Below are 19,271 nucleotides of genomic sequence, written 5' to 3'. Positions count from 1 at the left end.
GTGTGTGTGTGTGTGTGTGTGTGTGTGTGTGTGATGATTAAAGAACAGTGAGGCGGCTGGACGTCATCTGCTGAATTACCGTATTTACAGATAATCTTCGTTTTGTCCTGTGATTCTTTATAACAGTTCTATCTCTTCTTTAGTGAGTTTATTGAATCATTTCTAACTGAATCAAAGTTTTCCTGTCATCATATTTCTAGAGAGCAGCTGAAACACCAGCCTGTCACCATTATCTATATCAGAATAATTGCTTCTGAGCTCAACAGCAGAACTGGAGGTGAAACTGGTTGCATGAGACGTTATATAAAAACACCAGAAGAAGAAGAATATGGAGGGAGAGCAGATCCTTCCACAGATGGAAGGTTCTGGAGAACCGAACCCATTATTATCTTGGACCGCCTCGACCCGACGTCGCCTCCCTCTGGTACCGCAGAACAATAAAAGTCTTTCTGCTGATAATCACCAGCGTTGGGGCCACAGGAAGGAAGGTCATCGTTTCAAAACGCAGGTGAAGGACAACATGTTGGTGCAACGCTAAATCATAACAACACCAGAAACGCTGTAAGCATTTTAACTCTTCAGGGATCAGAATAAAAACGTTCTGCCAAAACAAAACGAGCCGCAATATTCAGACGAGGCTACGTTAACTTTTATCTACATTTTTATTTTATTTTATGCGTCAGTGCAGAGCAACATTATATTTTTATTCTTTTCAAGTGAAAAGTGAAAATTGTTCCCCCTTTACTCTGATACCCTTTACTAAAACTGAACCAACAGATTATCTCAGCTGTCCCTCATCAGTAAACTGTTTAATTTAATCTCAGTTCTAATCCAGATGTTCTGGTTCTGAGGAACCCAACAGAATCTGAACAAATATATTACATGATCACCAGGGTCCAGTTGATCTACTGCAGTCAAATATTTGGTCCACAGCAAGTTTCACGTCTCCAATCCAGCATAATCTGCAGCTTTAAAATTCCCTTCAGACTAAAACCTTTCATCATAAAGATCTCAGGAAACTAATTTCAATCCCTTTCTGTAAGTTTCTCTGGTTCCATCATCAGTTCAAGCTTTGTTGGCGCTCATCGTTAGAAACGGACGCCTGGCTTCGCTCATGTTGAGGTGAACTTTCTGCAGCTGCAGAGAGAAACCATCGTGACTAACATCCGAACGCATCATGCTTCCTGTTGCAGAGCTCAAACTTTCCCCGGCTTCAGGTGTTTTCAGATAAAGTCTGCCTCTTTTATCCGCCTGACAGCTCATCCATGCAGCCTCTCCTCGTTTCTCAGGTTATAGCGATCTGGCTTCACTTCTTGTGCATTTCTACCAAACTTGCACGGTTTTCCTTTGTTCTCCTCTTAATTGGTGCTGCAGGAGCGTCACAACATCTGGACTGAAGTGTCAGGCTCCCGTTTCATTTCACTTCCTTAAATTGGCCGTTCCTGCTTTTCTGTGAGACTCATTGAACTGAGTAAATTCTTCATTTCGGTTTAAGCCTCCTGCTCTCGATCCAAATGGTCTCTGCAGGGATTTCTGTTCTGACAGTCAGTGTCTGTGTGGTTTAATTGGATCCTCGTCTAATCAGGAATCCAGCCGTGTGCGTCCAGAGCAAAGCCAGCAGAGGAGAGCAAACACTGATCCGATCTCACAACGAGGAGAGGAAACGAAGGACGTGTAGGTCAAAACGAGCCGGGCTGCACACGTTTCCCGATGAAACACGAGACCAGAAAATCTGATTTATTGCTTTGGAAAACCACATGCAGGAGTTTTTTATTATTTAAATTTCACCAATTAGCACCATAATAATTTATCATCAGATTATTACATATTTACTTAGCGAGCTAGCTAAATATTTAGCTTCAAACTACATATTCAGTTAGCTAAATATTTAGCCCCAGGCTAATTATTGCACATTTTTGACTGAAACGTACACTAAAATGGAGCACCATCAGATTTTAGCCATTTCTAGCTAGCACTAACAAAACATTAGCTTTGTTTGTATTTACCCAGAATGCCCTGCGCTGTAGTCCACTTCCTGCTTTTGGAGCGGTCTCCAGTCCGCTTGGTGTTCACATGCATTCAAACTGAACCGGAGTTCACTTCAACCAAACCCAGACCGAGGCGTGGAGGCGGAGCCGAGTTCGCTTTGTTGGTTCGATTAGCATCCAGACCAAACAAAACGGACTGGAGTTTGATTAAAATGGATAAAACAGGATTTATTGCATATTAGAAATGTTAAGAACTAGCAAAAAAAATCAATCTGTTTTGGTTGTAGAGCTGTGTTCTACAACCAAATCATTTTTGTACATTTTTAAATTAAACACAATGATTGAATTTGAGTTTATTCTAATTATTCTCATTTGAATAAACTTCAGCATCATTAACAACCTTATTTTGGGTTTTGCTTCCGGCTGACCAGATTTGCTTGTTTGGGTCTAATTGACGCCGTTTCACTAACGCCTCCCCCCAGGTGATGCCTCCTAGTGTGTAGAGCCATACTCCCAGTATAAAAGCCAGCGTGAAGCTGCATTTTCCTGAGGATTATGTTTCATCTGAATACTAACTGGAACAGCAGCAGAAGAAAAGCTTGAGGACGAACGAAGCAGCTGCTCTTCGTCACGTTTCCCTCCAGGCCGATCCTCTCCAGAGGTCATGGGGTCACGGCTGAAGGGCCCTTAACGTCGAGTGCTGGACTCGGTGCGAATCCTTCAGATCAGACCGAGCTGCTGCTGATGAAGACGGGATGAAAGACGAGCTGGCTCTGAATCTTAAACGTAAAGCTGCTTCTGGCTCCTCCTGGGACATCAGATTGCTGCAGACTGGCAGCGTAATTACAGACAAAAAGCAGATTACTCCACACTCTTCCACCGTATGCTTACACTAAAGCTCTGAAATCTGGGTGAAGATTCACACTTCTGATGTTTCCTCATAATTGTGACCTTGTGTTGAAATCTGAAACGGCGTGGACAAAGGCTAGCAGGGAGGGGAGTAAAGCAGTGTTGATGCTCATTAGGCTGGAAAAGATGACACAGCCTTCCCTGCTTAGTATGCCACAGCGAGACACGCTGCGCAGGAGCTGCTGCTCCTTCTGAGGCGCACAACCAGGCTAACTTTGTTCCTAAATGTTCAGGAAAGATCTTCTGTCTCCCTCTTTTTCATATCCATCCTCCATCATACTGGCATTAATTAGGAATATTTTTAACACCTGGGTTATAATAACTTTGGGTTTTTCATTGTAGTTTAATTGCATTTCCTTGTAACTTTTTGTCTAATTCAGTTAGTTTTGGTTTTTAGAGTTTGATAGTTTTTATTAGGTAAATATTGTTTGGTTTGGGGGCTGCACAGTGGCGCAGTTGGTAGAGCTGCTGCCTTGCAGCAAGAAGGCTCTGGGTTCGATTCCCGGTCTTTCTGCATGGAGTCTCCATGTTCTCCCTGTGCATGGTGGGTTTTCTCCAGGTACTCCGGTTTCCTCCCACAGTCCAAAAACATGACTGTCAGGTTAATTGGTCTGTCTAAATTGCCCCTAGGTGTGTGTGTGTGCATGGTTGTGTGTCTCTGTGTTGCCCTGCGACAGACTGGTGACCTGTCCAGGTGACCCCGCCTCTCGCCCAGAACGTCAGCTGGAGAGGCAGCAGCACCTCTTGACCCCAATAAGGGACAAGGGTGAAAGAAAATGGATGGATGTTTGGTTTGGTTTAGTTTTTTCATACTAAAGGTTAATTTTTAGGTGCAGAATTCAAAAAGCTCAAAGTATTACATTGTGACACATCAATTGGGTAATGAATACTCAACAGGAGAACATTTTTAAAAACGGATTCAGTTGTTGAACAGCCAGCTGGCTGGCGTTTTCTCTAAACTTTCCCCGTCGCCGTTTTGCAGACTAGTGGAAATAAGCAGAAACTGTTTGTGTGAGAGAGAAAATTAAACTTCACATCAGTTTGAAAGGCTAATAAATAGAAAACGAATAAAACATGAAAATGAAGGATGTTATGTTTATAACTTCACTGTTTCATTAGCTTTATAAACGCACGATTTGGTTCCAGTTAGTTATATTTTTATTTATTTCAAATGTTCTCAATTTCAGTTTTTGTTATTTCGTTAGTTTTAGTAAACTATAATAATCCTGATGATCACATACCATGCTGCTAAAYGTCGCCTCTTCTCTCAAGTCTGAATAGTTCATGTCCAGCATATGCGGGGTCTGCAGAAATGTTAGCTCCCCTTTCATATAGATAGAAGTTTTATGGAGAGAATGTCGGCCTTGTTGATCTTCCACAAGTACTACCGTTCTCATAAAGCACTTTAAACACACCAAGAATTCAACAAGCATTCAAATTAGAAAGGACAAAAGAAAATAAACTACAAGTTCAATGAAATGCAAAGACTTAAGAAAGAGTAAAAGTCTCAGATTGAGTCAAAGGCCAAGGAGTAAAAATGTTAAAGTGGACACAGTTCTAATGTGATGAGAAATTTCTCCATAATTTGGGTTCAGTTCAGACCTCGGTCCGTCCAGCTGACCCGAGGCAGGAAGTCCATCTTCAAAAAGTCTTAAAATCATTTTAAAAACGTAGGTTGGCCTTAAATACGTCAAGCACTGGTTTTAAGTTCTGTTCAATGTCGCGCATGTAGTTTCTTTTCCTGGCAGGACTTTTCTGTCAGGTCAAAGGTCGAGTTGTGCAGATATTTGAGGTGGTTGAAGCTGCTGGTAACTAGCAGCTAACATAGCCTAGCTAGCTAGCTAGCTTAAAGAGCTCGACACCCCAGAGGCGGTGATGATCAGCTCCTGCGATGAGGCGACTAATGACATTCAAGCAGATTTTTAACTTGGACACACAGGTTAACAACTGGACACATGAAAGTTTAATATTTTCCAACTTTTGTCAGGATCCCCCAATCATATTTAGTCTTAAATTAGCTTTGCCTTCAGTGAGAACAGAAGTGGGGAGAGGACACGGCCCTGGGGGACGCCGGTGCTTGTAGCCAATCGATGCAGCTGCAGATCATTTACGTTTGCTCAGCTCTTCACCGCTTGAACTCTCTGAAAGTTTATCTCCGTAATCAGAGGGCCTCCCTACACCCACATTACAGGAACTGTATATTTGTGCTGTGACCTCTGACCTCTAGACTCGATGAGCAGGAAATCCTCCCACCTCAGCATCACCATCATGAACGCGTGGGCGTGCAGCAGCAGCAGCAGCACTGAGCTGAATATGAGACATTCAGCTCTGAAAACTCTGGATTTTAAACAAACATGAGGCTGAAATGTGTGTTTGACTCGACTTCACAGCTTCAGCTCAGCCGTCGTTTAAATTACAGAAAAAGTTTGAAAAGAAAATAAACACCAACGTAAAGAAATCTGGCAGCGATCTGGTCAGACGTCGTTTCAGCCGAGTCGCGTCGGACCTGCTGGAAAAAATAGAAACGGCTGCGGATCCGTCCCAGTGGGACCAGCAGGAACAGCCGGTTTGTCTTTTAATAAAACTAATTCTGTCATTATAGTTTTAATTAAAACTGAAACAAACGCGATTTTAAATCAAATTTCTCATAGTTTAAAAATGAGTTTCTAGTTTCTTCTCCATTTGATGAAGTCACCAAATAACTTTAATATCAAGCCGAACTTTGACCTTTGCTTTTCTCAGAACGTGGAGATTTCCAAAATAAAGAAATAATATAATAATTAAATACGCAAATAAATATTTGTTTCCATCAAATAAAAACTGACATTAATAAAACGACTCACCCAACAAAAGAAACTCTTTTTATGAATATGAGAAAATTAAATAAAGAGTTAAAAATAACAGTTAGTAAAATACATAAAGTTGATTTACAAAATAAAATACTATGAAATGTATAAACAAATAAATGCTAATAATAATTTATAAATACACCATTAAATAAATAAATGTCTCCATGAAATAAAATAAATGTATTTTAATGGGGAGTTTATTTAGTTAAACAGGTTCATTTATTTTCACTAAACGTTTTATTTTGTTTCATGGAGACATTTATTTAATGTTTTTATTAATTATTTACTAACAGTACTATGACGTCACCATCAATGAAACGAAAACTGGCAGGAGTTTTACAGAGCCTGGTTGTTGCTGCCCCCTGTTGGTGCGACAGTAGAACTACATTAAACAACAAAACAATTATTAAAGTCCTAACTTCTATAAAAAATATAAATATGTTTTTTACATATGTGCTAAAACTGTTACCAGGAAATTCACCACGCCGCGTCAAAACCAACCAATCAGAACCAAGAGGAGGGTCGTAAAGTTGTCAATCAATCTCATGTACGCGCTGCTAAATGTGCTAATGGTGGAAAAACCAAAACAGGAAAACCGTTAATCTGTTGCTATGCTAACTAGCCTTAGCAGTCAGGATTGGCTGATGGGGAAAAGCTAGCAGCGCTAGGTGAGATGGTGACTGACAGCACTAAGACCCGCCTCCTGGATCTGATTGGTTGGCTGGGAGAAAACAGAAAAGCTCCATTTTTTCACAGATTATCTGTCTCATACATCACCACATGGTGATGGCTTCAACAATATGCAAAAACATCCATCCATCCATTTTCTTTCACCCTTGTCCCTCAGTGGGTCAGGAGGTGCTGGTGCCTCTGCAGCTAACGTTCTGGGTGAGAGGCGGGGTCACCTGGACAGGTCACCTGGACAGGTCGCCAATCTGTCACAGGGCAACACAGAGACACACAACCACACACACACACTCACACCTAGGGAGAATCTGGAGAGGCCAATCAACCTGACAGTCATGTTTCTGGACTGTGGGAGGAAACCGGAGTACCTGGAGAAAACCCACCATGCACAGGGAGAACATGGAGACTCCATGCAGAAAGACCGGGAATCGAACCCAGAACCTTCTTGCTGCAAGGCAACAGCTCTACCAACTGCGCCACTGTGCAGCCCATGCAAAAACATATTTTAAAATAAAAGTTACACATTTTTTACCCAGAAAATGATTATTTTATTATTTCCGCCTTTGATCTGTGAGCGGCTCGGTGGACCCGTCATAGTTCAACTGTCCAGCATGAAGACCGACTCTCAGTCTGTAATCCGTCACATTTGATCATGAAAAGCTGAATTACGTCACTGCGCCGTATGCTAGCTGCTGCACCACTGCTCCCAGTAATCCCATCACAGCTGAGCCAATGAAACCCAACACCGCAGTGTTTGGACCCAACTCACTTAGACGTCAAAACAAACGCATGAAGCCGAGTTTCAGGCTAAAACCTGAGCATGTGAGGTTATAATCCCAGCTTTAATCTAGATTACAGCCACATCTGGCATGTTCCTGCATATCCCTGCTGGTCTGCACCACTCAGGAGAAAAACAGAATCATTCGATCGGCCCGAGGGCAGCGGTGGGTCGAGCCGGACCCCCTGCTGGGCCGCAGGACAGAAAGCTTCCCATAAACCCCGGAGACGGCGTGAGAACAAGACGGTGATGTAACTGAGCTCCCGGCGCGCCAGGCCGCCGCAGCTGCAGGAATGTGGCTGAGCATCGGCGGCGAGCCAAAAGATTAAACCTCCGAACTCCGAGAAACCGAAACAACCAGAACCCAGAAAACGGATTTCTCTCAGATTACTAGGACAGCTTTTATTTGGAGCATCGCAAAGTACATTTCATGGTTCTTGGCGCTGACGCACGCTCCTCGTCTAAAACAAAAACTCCCTTTTTCATTTCCATCCTTTTAATCCCTAATTACACAATTAGAGCAGGGATCATCCTGCAGAACCGAGCTCAGGAAAACTACTTACCGCTTACAGATTGTTTTGACTTTCCTTCTTAGTCACACGTCAATGTTTCAGATCATCACATTTTCATACCAGACAGGAAAGAAAACGGTTTAATTAAGAGAAAAGCCATCAGAACTAATCTGCTCCTTTTTCATTCATAAATTAACTAAGAATAACCAAATTTAATGGCTTCATTTCACCAACTTCACCCAGGCAGGATTACAGTCAGAACGAGAAAATAGTTTAGGGACTCCATTAAAACAGCCTGTAATTAATTAATCAGCAACATTTTCCATTTAAAAACCATTTGCAGCATCCAATCAGATCGTTTGTAGAAGCAGAAACATCCCAAAGAAGCCGCTTCATCGTCCATCACTGTTGGCGGATGTAGCCTGTGCGACAGTTATACGGGCGTACCAGAAACACACAAATACTAAGGTTCCACTCAGGACTTCAGTAAGAAGAAAAGCTGAATAATTTACTAATAATTTTTAATATATTAAAATCTGTAGAATTAATTAGTTGAAATGAATGACAACAGGTTTGCAAGAAATCATCAACAACTCACCCAGAAAAACATCTGAAGCTTAAAACAAACATCTAAACGACCAGAACCACTGCTGACCCAAACAGCCCAGAGGCCCGTCTCACGTTTTCCAAAAACATCCAGATGATCCTCAAGACTTCTGGGAAAATATTCCCTGGACGGTTCAGATGAAGGTTTTCGGTCCCATAAGCCGATCCGGTGGGACTCCTGGGGTCCGAACCGTTCGCGTCTTTTATAGCCATTTCATCCCTAATAAATGTCGTTTGCATCAGTTCTTGTTGTGAAAGAATTTCACAAAAAATGTTCATCATCATCAGCATTAAGTAAAAAATATGAGAAAAATTAGCTAATAAATAAAAATAAAACCTCAAAACAAAAACATGATGTAGTTTTTTTACAAAGGTTAGAAACATTTCAGTGATGTTTGTAACATAGGAGCAAAATGTAACAAAGAGTGAACTGCTTAGAAACAATCATAAAAGCAAAGAACCGCTCGGCATGAAGAGGCGATAAAAATATTCAGATTGTTCGTTAACGTCGCTAACGAAAAGCCGTTAAAGACAAACTGACGGCTCTAGGAAACGTTTTTCTACTTCAGGTCTTCAGCATGAAATGTTTTGATGATCTGAAACATTTAAATGTGACAAAAAGCAGAAACAGAACAAACCTTTAAAGGGGTAAATACCTTTTCACAACAGTATGGGGCGCTGTTTGCAAAGTTACACAATAAAATTAACAGCAATATTTTGATTAAGTCATAAAAATGGGTGTTCATTTTCCAAAGTTATATTTTCATCATGTTATTCATTTATATATGATTCCAAACTTAATATTTAATTTCTGAGCTAAATGGTGAATCATATCTTTAGTTTGGATCTTTAACATTTCTAAGTTAACTTTGTTCTGTGCGTAAACCAAACTACTGCTGGTAACTTTTTACAGTGTAACTGTCCAAACTGAACTCAGACGTTTCCAAACCACCGATTATTTATTAGATCTATCAGATAAACAACAGATAAACGTTACATTTGGGTTATAATGCAGTTTCTCCTCAGAACATGAAGCTTCTCATGTCTTTGCATTCATAGCAGGAAGGTTGAGTAAGAAACAGTTTTACTTTGTGCGGCACATCGAACAGAAATGGAAACTCGGATAACGTTGCAGTCAGTTCACAGTGGAAGGAGAAGCGACTTTGGGTTGAATATTGCAGGTTTATGGAAGCGGCGTGTTGCTGCAGAAGCCTTCAGGTCTCACAGGAACCGTCCAGTTTAAAGGGCCGTTTCCAGTCGATGCATCAAAAACCAGAAGAAAAACTTTTATTTGTATCCAAAATAATGCGAATGCCAGAACTGGTGATTAGGCTTTTGGTGGCTGCTGTGTTTTAAAGTTTAACTTTTATTAAAAATATGTTTTCACATATTTGTTAAAACGGTCAGATTACATAAGGCAGATAATCTGTGAAGAAAAAGTCCTGCTGAGTCAGAAACAACCAATCAAAGACAGGGGGCGGGTCTTAGTGCGGTCAATCACTCTCATGCTCACAACCTCGGCCTTTCGCTCTGCTATGCTACAACATAGCCATAAATGCTAAGGCTAGTTTTTGCTGAAAAGCTTTTGCACAAGAATGATGTGGCTAGTGAGCCGTAGCGAAACATGATCAACAGCCAGATGTTACTACTGGCGGAAACGCCAAAGAAGACAACAGGAAGTGGTTTTCTTTGTTGTTTTTGTGCAGCTGGCTCCACCAGGGCATCACAGCATCAGTTCATAAAAAGTCGAGTCGTTCCATCGTGTTGAATCCATAATTCTCCTGTAAAATGGCCGACTACAATTTTCCCAAAATGCCGCATACGTAGCTGCTCCCGAGTGGGCGGGGCTTGTTGCTGAGTAAAACGCTGACATCTCCTCTGATTGGTTGATGGATGATGAGCGCCAGCAGCTGAATTATGAATATATCTCATGTGTTTACATCCGTCGCTGCCATTAATAACTTATCGCATTAACAAGCTTAGTCATGGATGAATTTAATTTCTTAGTTAAAGCTGCAGGATATAATTTTAAAAAAATTGTTAAAGCTGTCTTCATGTTGTGACAGTTTATGAGACAGATAATCTGAACAGATTAATCTCCTCGCTGAGCTGCTACTGCCAGAGATGAACCAAAAACAACCAATCAGAGCCAGGAGGACGGGCTTAGCGCTGCCAATCAACCTCATGTACTCAATGCTAAATGTGCTAATGGCAAAACAATTTACAGTTACAGCACCACCATCATCAGTGGCTAAGCTAAATAGCATTAGCATTCATGCCAGGATCTGCTGACATGAGACTGTGATTGACAGCTGTAAGACCCGCCTCCTGGCTCTGATTGGTTGTTTCTAGTTGGTAGAAAACAGAGGAGAGGAGCTCCATTATTTCAGATTATCCGTCTGGGTGACACTTTATTTGAAGGGCTGTGCATAAGACTGACATGACACTGTCAGGAACATGAAGGAGTCTTTATGAATGTTTATGACAGACGTCATGAAGTGTCATTCTGTAAATAATGACACTTTTAATGCCACAGGGTTTAAAGTAAAAAAAATCCTGAGCCTGAAACTTATAGTGATGATAGAAATGAACTAAACCGTTGCTATTAACACAGTTTAATAAAAAGTGTCTTTGAATAGTGAACAATTGCTTCTAACAATACAATTAACAAGCTAAACACTCAAACTTAAATAAGACTTCAGKACATTTCAACTCAAAACAAAATGTAAAATGTCTGAGCCCTAAAGGTTTGACTTACAGGCAAAAATCCCTCAACATTAAATCAGAGCCTTTCAGTCAATGTTTTAGCAAGTAATTTAGAACATGCAACATTACCAACTAGATCAGTTTCTCAACCTTTTTTGGGTCAGCGCCCCCCCAGCCCTTATCCAGGTCCCTCACCGCCCCCACCCAAAGAATTTGTAGGCTCCTTTACACTGACCATTATTTTATCATTAATATTACTATCACTATTGTAGATGTTTTGATTTTTATGCTTGTTTCTGTATTTATCATAAAAAATAATTTCCCAGAGAACAAAAAAGTCATGGGAATAGAAATTATTTTCACAGGCGTCTATGAAAAATGCAACAAACATTCAAGTTAAAATCTGTAGGCCTAACAGCAGCAAATCAGAGTGGAAAAAATATTCTAATTTTGTGCCATTTTCTAGTTGTTAAATATTACACAAAATGAGCAGATAAAAGATGAACAACATGCCAGTTTAAACTTTGAACTATTTGCAAAACGACTGAGCTCTGCAACATTAAAACATGGATAGAACTGTAACTACATTAATCATAACTCTTCTTCTCTTCAGTGTTTCTGGTGGTGCAGCTCTGTGCTGCCTTCAGGAGAATGGGACATCAGAGCATCATCCATAAAACTTCATGTGGCATTTATTGTGCAAACCAGAGCTTTCAGTGGAAAAACTAAAGTTCCTTTTAATGCCATAAAGATATGAGACAGAAACATGGATTATATCTTTATATAGATCTGACTATTGATTATAGATTAATAGTTTTACTGGACAGAAATTACAAAGAACAAATCTGGTTCCTAATCAAATCATAATGAGTCAAATTGAAAGTGTCATGGAGTCATCAGCCTCATGACATTAACACTGACATGAAAAATAATATTGAAGAAATAAATATATCAAATCTAATTAGAAACATAAATAAGTGATCAGTTCTTTACTGTTATGGTCTGTAAGATATATTTATTCTCAGTACTAGATGTGGTCTCAACAAACCCATGGCACTTGAACAATATTATTTTACCTTTTATCTGGAAATAGTGTCTGTTTATTCTTGCCATACAGTCTCTGTATTAATTATTGCTCTAAAGGTCTTGCCATAGCAGTTTATTCCTCTGTATTTACTTTAGTTTCTTAGTTTATTCTTAGTTCTTCATTCATTTCCATTTAGTTTCATTTGATTAGTTTTATCTTCTCTTGGTTTATTGCTATGTCCACTTTAGTTTCTTTCCTGTTGCTACATTTATTTTATCGTTTATTGACCATCAGTAATCTTCACTCATCACCTGCTGCGCCGCCTAATCGTCATGTTTCACATCATGTGTTGATTTTTCACTGTTCAGCGTCAGATTCTCTGTTTTTATGCCATAATTCACATCTAGTTCGTCGCTCCGTTTTATGTCCCGATTCTCCTGTTTCAGAGTTTTGCACAATGTGCGCGTCTTTTTTTTTACCCCCTAAGGTGCAGGGCGGTCGGGAAGCGTATCGATGGGGAAAAGGCAGACTGACATAAACCTTTTAAAACAACGGAAACAATGTCTGCATTCTGATTATTGAAATTTAAAAGTGCTGTGTTGTTCTATCACCCCCGTTTCATATCGGACCACTTACAGCACCGTGTTAACGCTATAAAATGAACTCTACGAAATACAGTTTAGACTTTGGCACAACAATGCCAAAGTCTAAACTGGCATTGTTGTGCATTTAAGGTGTAAAGTTTACCTTCGACCAAACGCCCCCCCAAAGGCATCCCAGCGCCCCCCTGTTGTAAAAATGTCCGCCAACTTCCCGTCTTGTCCTCTCTCCTCTAGCCATGCCCAGCGCCACTTGTTTTTAATTCCTTTCTCAACTAAACGTGTTTCTTTACCGGGTCAGACAAACTACATCTTCTTTCATATCGCATTTGATTTAACCGCCGAACTGAACGCTTCTTTTCTACAAACCGTTTTACAGTCATTGGTCAAGAACACGGGAGCTAGAATCTGATTGGCAGACATCTTTGTCTATCATCTACAGTTTGGTTGAGGCGGGCCGTTTGGTCAAAAGCCGGAAATCCGGCCGGCCGGAGCTCTTTAAGCCCTGATATGCAAAGTTGCTCTAAAAGTTGCATTAAAAGTCCATTAAAATACCAACTTTGCATTAAATTATCATAGTTTACAAAATTATGCAAAGTTGGCACTTTTAATGGACTTTTAATGCAACTTTTAGAGCAACTTTGCATTAAAATTGTCATAATTTACCGAATGAGACTTCATGACAACCGTCATAAACATTCATAAAGACTTCTTCATGTTTATGACAGTGTTATGACATGTTTATGACAGTGTTGACATGTTTATGACAGTGTTGACATGTTTATGACAGTGTTGACATGTTTATGACAGTGTTGACATGTTTATGACAGTGTCATGTCAGTTTTATTCACAGCCCTTCAAATAAAGTGTTTCCTCTGTCTGACACACTCACAACATGGTGACAATTTCAACAAATGAAATAATATTTTCTGTAAAAGTTACAAACTGCAGCTTCAATGAAAACACAGAAAAAGTGAAATTTTGTTTTTTCAACTTGAGCAAAATATAGACAAAAATTTGCTCACATTTGTAATAGAAACGCAACTACTGTCACGACATGGAGACAGTTTTATCAAATATATCAAAGCCATATACATATTTTTTTATTAAAGTTGCAAACTGCAGCTTTAAAGTTTTATGAAGAACCTTCAGAAAGCCGCAGCTGGAAGACTGTGGTTGTTGGCTTCCTGGAGCAGCGCCTCCATGCAGAGCTCCTTGGTTTGGTCCGGAGGCCCAGCAGGGGGCGACCCCGCCGCCTGCTCCTCTCCCTGCGGCTCCGCAGCACCCCCAGTGGCGGCGGCGGCCGCGGCAGCTGCCACCTCCTCCTTGAACAGCCGGTCGTGCTCCATCTTCAGCTCCTGGTAGGAGCGTGAGAACATGTGGAAGATGGAGGTGGCGGGGAACGCCATGATGAGAATCCCGCTCAGGATGCTGCTCAGCGCCACCACCTGGCCGGGAATGGAGCGCGGCACCATGTCGCCGTACCCCACCGTTGTCATGGAGATGATGGCCCACCAGTAGGAGGCGGGGATGCTGCTGAAGTCGTGCGGGCCGGTGAGCTCGCTCTCGGCCAGGTGGACCAGCGGGGAGAAGAGCGTGACGGCGACGCAGAGGAAGAGCAGCAGCAGGCCGAACTCCCGCGTGCTGCGGCGCACCGTCAGGCCCAGAACCTGCAGGCCGAGCGAGTGGCGCGCCAGCCGCATCACGTACAGGATCCGCAGCGCCCGCAGGATCCGCAGCACCAGCCCCAGCTTGTCCAGGTAGCCCTTACCTGGAGAGGTCAAACTTTTTATTCAGATCATAAACTAAATATTTATCACTCCAAAGTCATATTTGCACCATGTTATTCTTACATTTATACACGTCTGAGTTCCAACTAGCATTCAAATAGTTTGTAAACTAAATATTTAGTTCCCATTCTAAATATTTAGCTTCCAAATAAATATTTAATTTGGAGCTTTTGTTCCTAACTAAATGATTAAGTCTGAACTAAATATTTAGTTTGAAATATTTAGTTTGCAAACTAAATATTTAGCTTCCTAATTTAATTTAATAACGTTTTTCTCTGAAAAGCTAAATGAACCAATTATGGCTGCTTGTTTCCTCCTGGGTATTTTTCCCGACGGCGGCCCGTCTCACCTCCGCCGGGCCGGTCCGTCTCCCGGTTCTGGTCCTCCTCGCTCACCACCAGGGAAACGTAGTAGGGCAGGATGGCCATGGCGTCGATGATGTTGAGCGGCCCGCGCAGGAAGTCCAGCTTGCTGCGGGCCTGGACGAAGCGCAGGACGAACTCCAGGGAGAACCAGGCCACGCACACCGTCTCGATGATGAACATGTTGTAGCATTTGGAGGAACATTCGCCCTGAGGATCCAGAGATGGAAGAGGAGCGGCGCCGGCGACGACAGCGAGGAAGACGGATGGAGGGGGGGCACAGGAAGACAAAAGTCCTGAGGTCAGATAATCATCCATTAATAAATCATGAGTTACTAAAGCTCTGCCGCCGCACTGAGGGCATCACACCCACACAATCTGTCATTTATGTAATTGAGAAGCTTCAGAGATTAATGCAGCCGTCGGTGGGGAACCAGTCAGGTTCCCTCTGACATGGAACAGCAACAAATAATAAAACCATCAGTTATGAAAGATTTCTGTCATGCGGTGTGGTAGGTTGGAAGTGGTGAGGAGAAACGCTGAGACCCAGGTTATAGATGAAGATGATTTTAATAATGAATATAATCCGGACAGTCCAAACACAGGCAGCACGGCAGGAGAACTAGCACACAGCTAACACCGGTGGCAACTGATGCGGGACTGGACACGGGAGCTGATGCCGACTTAGGACTTACAGTTCTACTGAATGGCTAACTGACACTAAGAACAGGACAAAACGACGTGCGACTAACGATGACTGACGTATGTCGATAGACAAGGATCCGACGAAGAACACAGACAACAGGTAAGACTAAATACACATGGGGTAATCAAGGGAAGGAGACACACCTGGGAGACAATCAACGGGGGAAGAGCAGAGACAGGACTCACAGGGAACAGGATCACACAGAAACTCAAAAATAAACACACAGAAACACGGATCACGACAATTTCAGGCTTTCAAGCATCAAACTAGTTTCTAGTTTTGCATTTATTGTTTCACTTTGTCACAATGTTTCACTGCTGCAACCAGTTTGGTTTTAATTTTAAGACAAATGGACTTAAATAATGATGTATATTTGTGTTTTTTTGAGACACTGTTAGCAGCACATTATTTCTACATTAATGCTCTGAACGTGTTGCTATTTTCAGCAAATGGCCTTTCTGAGTCTCTATTAGTGACTGGAGCCACATTCACCCATTAAAACACATTTAGACAAGAACAACGGGGGTTTTGCTGCTCAGGCCCACTGAGGTCCGGATCATGAAGAACCGGGTCAGAGACACGGAGCCGCCCTGGAGTCCAACGGATCAGAAAATGACCAGAGATCTGATTTTTAGCTGCAAGTTTGTTCTCTGAATAAAAATCTTTCTCCTGAGATCCTCCTCTCATCCCTCCCTCCATTCTCCCGTCCTTTTGTCATTGCGTTCAGTCTGCATTTGTCTTTTTCTCCTCCGTCTCCCTCCATCCCTCTCCCCTCGTTTATTTCCACCTCTCCATCGCTCATTCTGTTTGCTCTGCGGTCGCCGCTCTCCTCCATCACTCTGTAAAACAGACGTCTCTACAGGACCCTTCACACCTCCTGCGCTCGTCCTCTGTGCCGTTTCCTCGTCTCAATGCGACGCTGCGGTTGCTGCAGCTCTGCAGACCAACGCATGGCGGCTGCATGATGTGGCATTAATCTGTTTGTCTTCTTAAACGGCATCAGGTTACGTCACATTTCATCCAAAACAGGATGAAGGACGTTGTTTAACACTCCGCCTCTGGTTCTGGCATCTGCCACTTTATTAGGTACACTGCAGCAGAAAAACGGACCGATTCTGACCTTTTCACCAAATAAAAATCCAATCTGCTGCTCTTCCACATGCAGAACTAAATCACATCTGAACGTCGCATTTTGTCCAACATGAGTCAAAACTCAGCAGCAGAAGAATCCATCCATCCATTTTCTTTCACCCTTGTCCCTTATTGGGGTCGGGAGGGTTGCTGGTGCCTCTCCAGCTAACGTTCCGGTGAGAGGCGGGGTCACCCTGGACAGGTCACCAGTCTGTCACAGGGCAACACAGAGACACACAGGACACACAACCATGCACACACACACTCACACCTAGGGGCAATTTGGAGAGGCCAATTAACCTGACAGTCATGTTTTTGGACTGTGGGAGGAAACCGGAGTACCTGGAGAAAACCCACCATGCACAGGGAGAACATGGAGACTCCATGCAGAAAGACCGGGAATCGAACCCAGAACCTTCTTGCTGCAAGGCAACAGCTCTACCAACTGCGCCACTGTGCAGCCCCCAGCAGAAGAATCCAGACGGTAAATCTAAACTATGGCTGAAAATGATGTCAATGAAGTGATGAAAGCAGTGAGTCAGCGAACGCATCACGTCCCAACCGACCACTCCTGGTCCGACTCCACATCCAAACAGAAACAAAAACGATTAGACATTTTTAAACGGCTCTGCAGGCGGGAGTTACATCACAAACTCCATTTTGACCATTTTACAGAACATTTCCAGTAAACTCACTATTATGGATTAGCATGAAAACTGGAGGGGCTGAACAGAGCAGAACAGCTCCACATCATGCCGCCCCTGGACGGATTGGCGCCCTGGAAGGAGAGCCCTATTAACGCCCCAAATGCTCACCGATGTACAGATGCCTCAGGAAATTATTAATCTGATCATTTTTTTATGAATGACAACAAAAACAAAAACTGCCTTCAAACTCTTCTGATGACAGGAGAACAGAAAACATTTATCTTTGCTCACATTTTAACAGATTTATAGTTTCTTTTTAAATTGTGGTAGATTAATGAATTCTGACTCATTTGCTGTCGGTTCTGCTGCCCAGAGTGAAAAACGGACCAGATCTGAGCAGATTTCTCCAGAGGAACCAACCAGGGAATATTTAGTTTAGAAACGACGACAGAGAGTTTCTGCTTCGATAAATCAAACCGAACTGTCAACTTTTACTCCTCCGCTCCTCGATCTTCCCTGGACTGTTTTCCTCAGACCTCTGCCAGGCCGTCCTATTAATCTGAGACGCTCCTCCTGCTGACGTTAGGCCCCATCAGGGCTGCCCGACCTCTGCCTGACCTCTGCAGAGGCGGCCATTTTGTTACGGCTGCAGCTCGTCACCTCTGACAGCTGTGCTTGGTCCAGTTTGAGAATAAAAGCAACCACAGAGATGATAACCAAACCCTGAGCTTATCGCCTCTGGATGAGACCCTCAGGAAGTGACATCACATTTCATCCAGGCAGCTTCCTCTGTGGTTTCACACTGAAGTGTGTCAAGGTCAAATTAAGACAAAAACCACCAGGAGGGGAAGAACTTTAGGAAACACACAACGCCTGAAAAACCCAACAAATAACACAGATCTTCACTTCCACTGAGGGATTTTAGTAATAAATGTTATTTATACATAGAAAAAATTAAGTTATAAAAATAAAGTCACAACATTAGCAGATTAAAAAGGAAAAATAATCTTAAAATTATGAGGGAAAAAAGTGATTTTAATGAGAAACAAGTTAAGATCTGAGGTGAGACTTCAGTCCGTCTGGTTTTCTCTGAAATAATCGTTTAACATTTTAAAGTCCTGCTGAAATATTTATTTATTGCAAAAGCTTAACTTCACAAAATGTTCAACATTCTTCATTTAAATTATTTTTGACTATTTTTGATGTCGGGGGAAATGAAGACCTTGTTCTGGGGCCGTTATGGTTTTGGTGTGGTGATATCTCTGCAGAACCATAATTTACCTGACATAAAACTCAGAAACATGAAGACAGAACCTACATTTAGACATTTTAGCAGCAAAAACAAGTTGATGTGGGAAAATAATAGTTGTGTCCAAAAAGCATAACAGACTAAATTTCAAAAATGTTGGAAAAGCATATTTTTTAATGAAAATTTGTGGAAAAAAACAAAAAACAAACCAAAAAAACGATCCTCAATCCAAACGTTCACTTAAATTTTCACTTTCTGGTTCATGTTCACATTATTTATTGACTGCATCTAAGAATATCAAATATATTTTAAATTTACCTGAATATATGACATAATATACAGTAAAATACAAACACTTAAATCTTATTGTATAGACCAGGACCAAGTCATGGAATCAGTCTGTCATCTACGGTGCCTGTAGGGACTGTTAGTGTCCAGCAGGGGTCAGTATTCAGTGACACAGAATCATTTAGCTTTGGATCAAAACGCTTCATGGCGCCTCGTCTACCATCACTACGTGGAACTGGTTCTGCTGGACTGGACGCTTTGTTCACGGATGCTCTGACCGGTTAGCGTAGCGTAGCATTAGTGTAGCGTTAGCGCACCGTTAGCACAGTGTTAGCATAGCATTAGCGCAGCGTTAGCGTAGCGTTAGCACAGCATTAGCGCAGCGTTAGCGCAGCGTTAGCGCAGCGTTAGCGTAGCATTAGCGCGGCGTTAGCGTA

The 19,271-nt window shown here is 42.0% G+C and overlaps 1 protein-coding gene across 2 annotated transcripts in view; it reads right to left on the bottom strand.

The window, feature by feature from the left end:
• Nucleotides 1-13,726: 13,726 nt before the first annotated feature.
• The window catches only part of kcng4a (potassium voltage-gated channel, subfamily G, member 4a), a 25,728-nt gene continuing 20,183 nt past the window's right edge, over nucleotides 13,727-19,271 (bottom strand). For both annotated transcript variants that reach the window (XM_008436473.2, XM_008436474.2), the window contains exons 4-5: nucleotides 14,801-15,023; nucleotides 13,727-14,432 (exon numbers count right to left, since the gene is read on the bottom strand). In XM_008436473.2, coding sequence (XP_008434695.1) covers nucleotides 13,810-14,432; nucleotides 14,801-15,023 — 846 coding nt within the window. In that variant the 3' untranslated portion in view covers nucleotides 13,727-13,809. The remainder of the gene's footprint in view (nucleotides 14,433-14,800; nucleotides 15,024-19,271) is intronic.

This window comes from Poecilia reticulata, linkage group LG19 (assembly GCF_000633615.1).
Source record: "Poecilia reticulata strain Guanapo linkage group LG19, Guppy_female_1.0+MT, whole genome shotgun sequence".
Taxonomy (NCBI): domain Eukaryota; kingdom Metazoa; phylum Chordata; class Actinopteri; order Cyprinodontiformes; family Poeciliidae; genus Poecilia; species Poecilia reticulata.
This window is presented reverse-complemented; position numbering and strand designations above follow the sequence as displayed.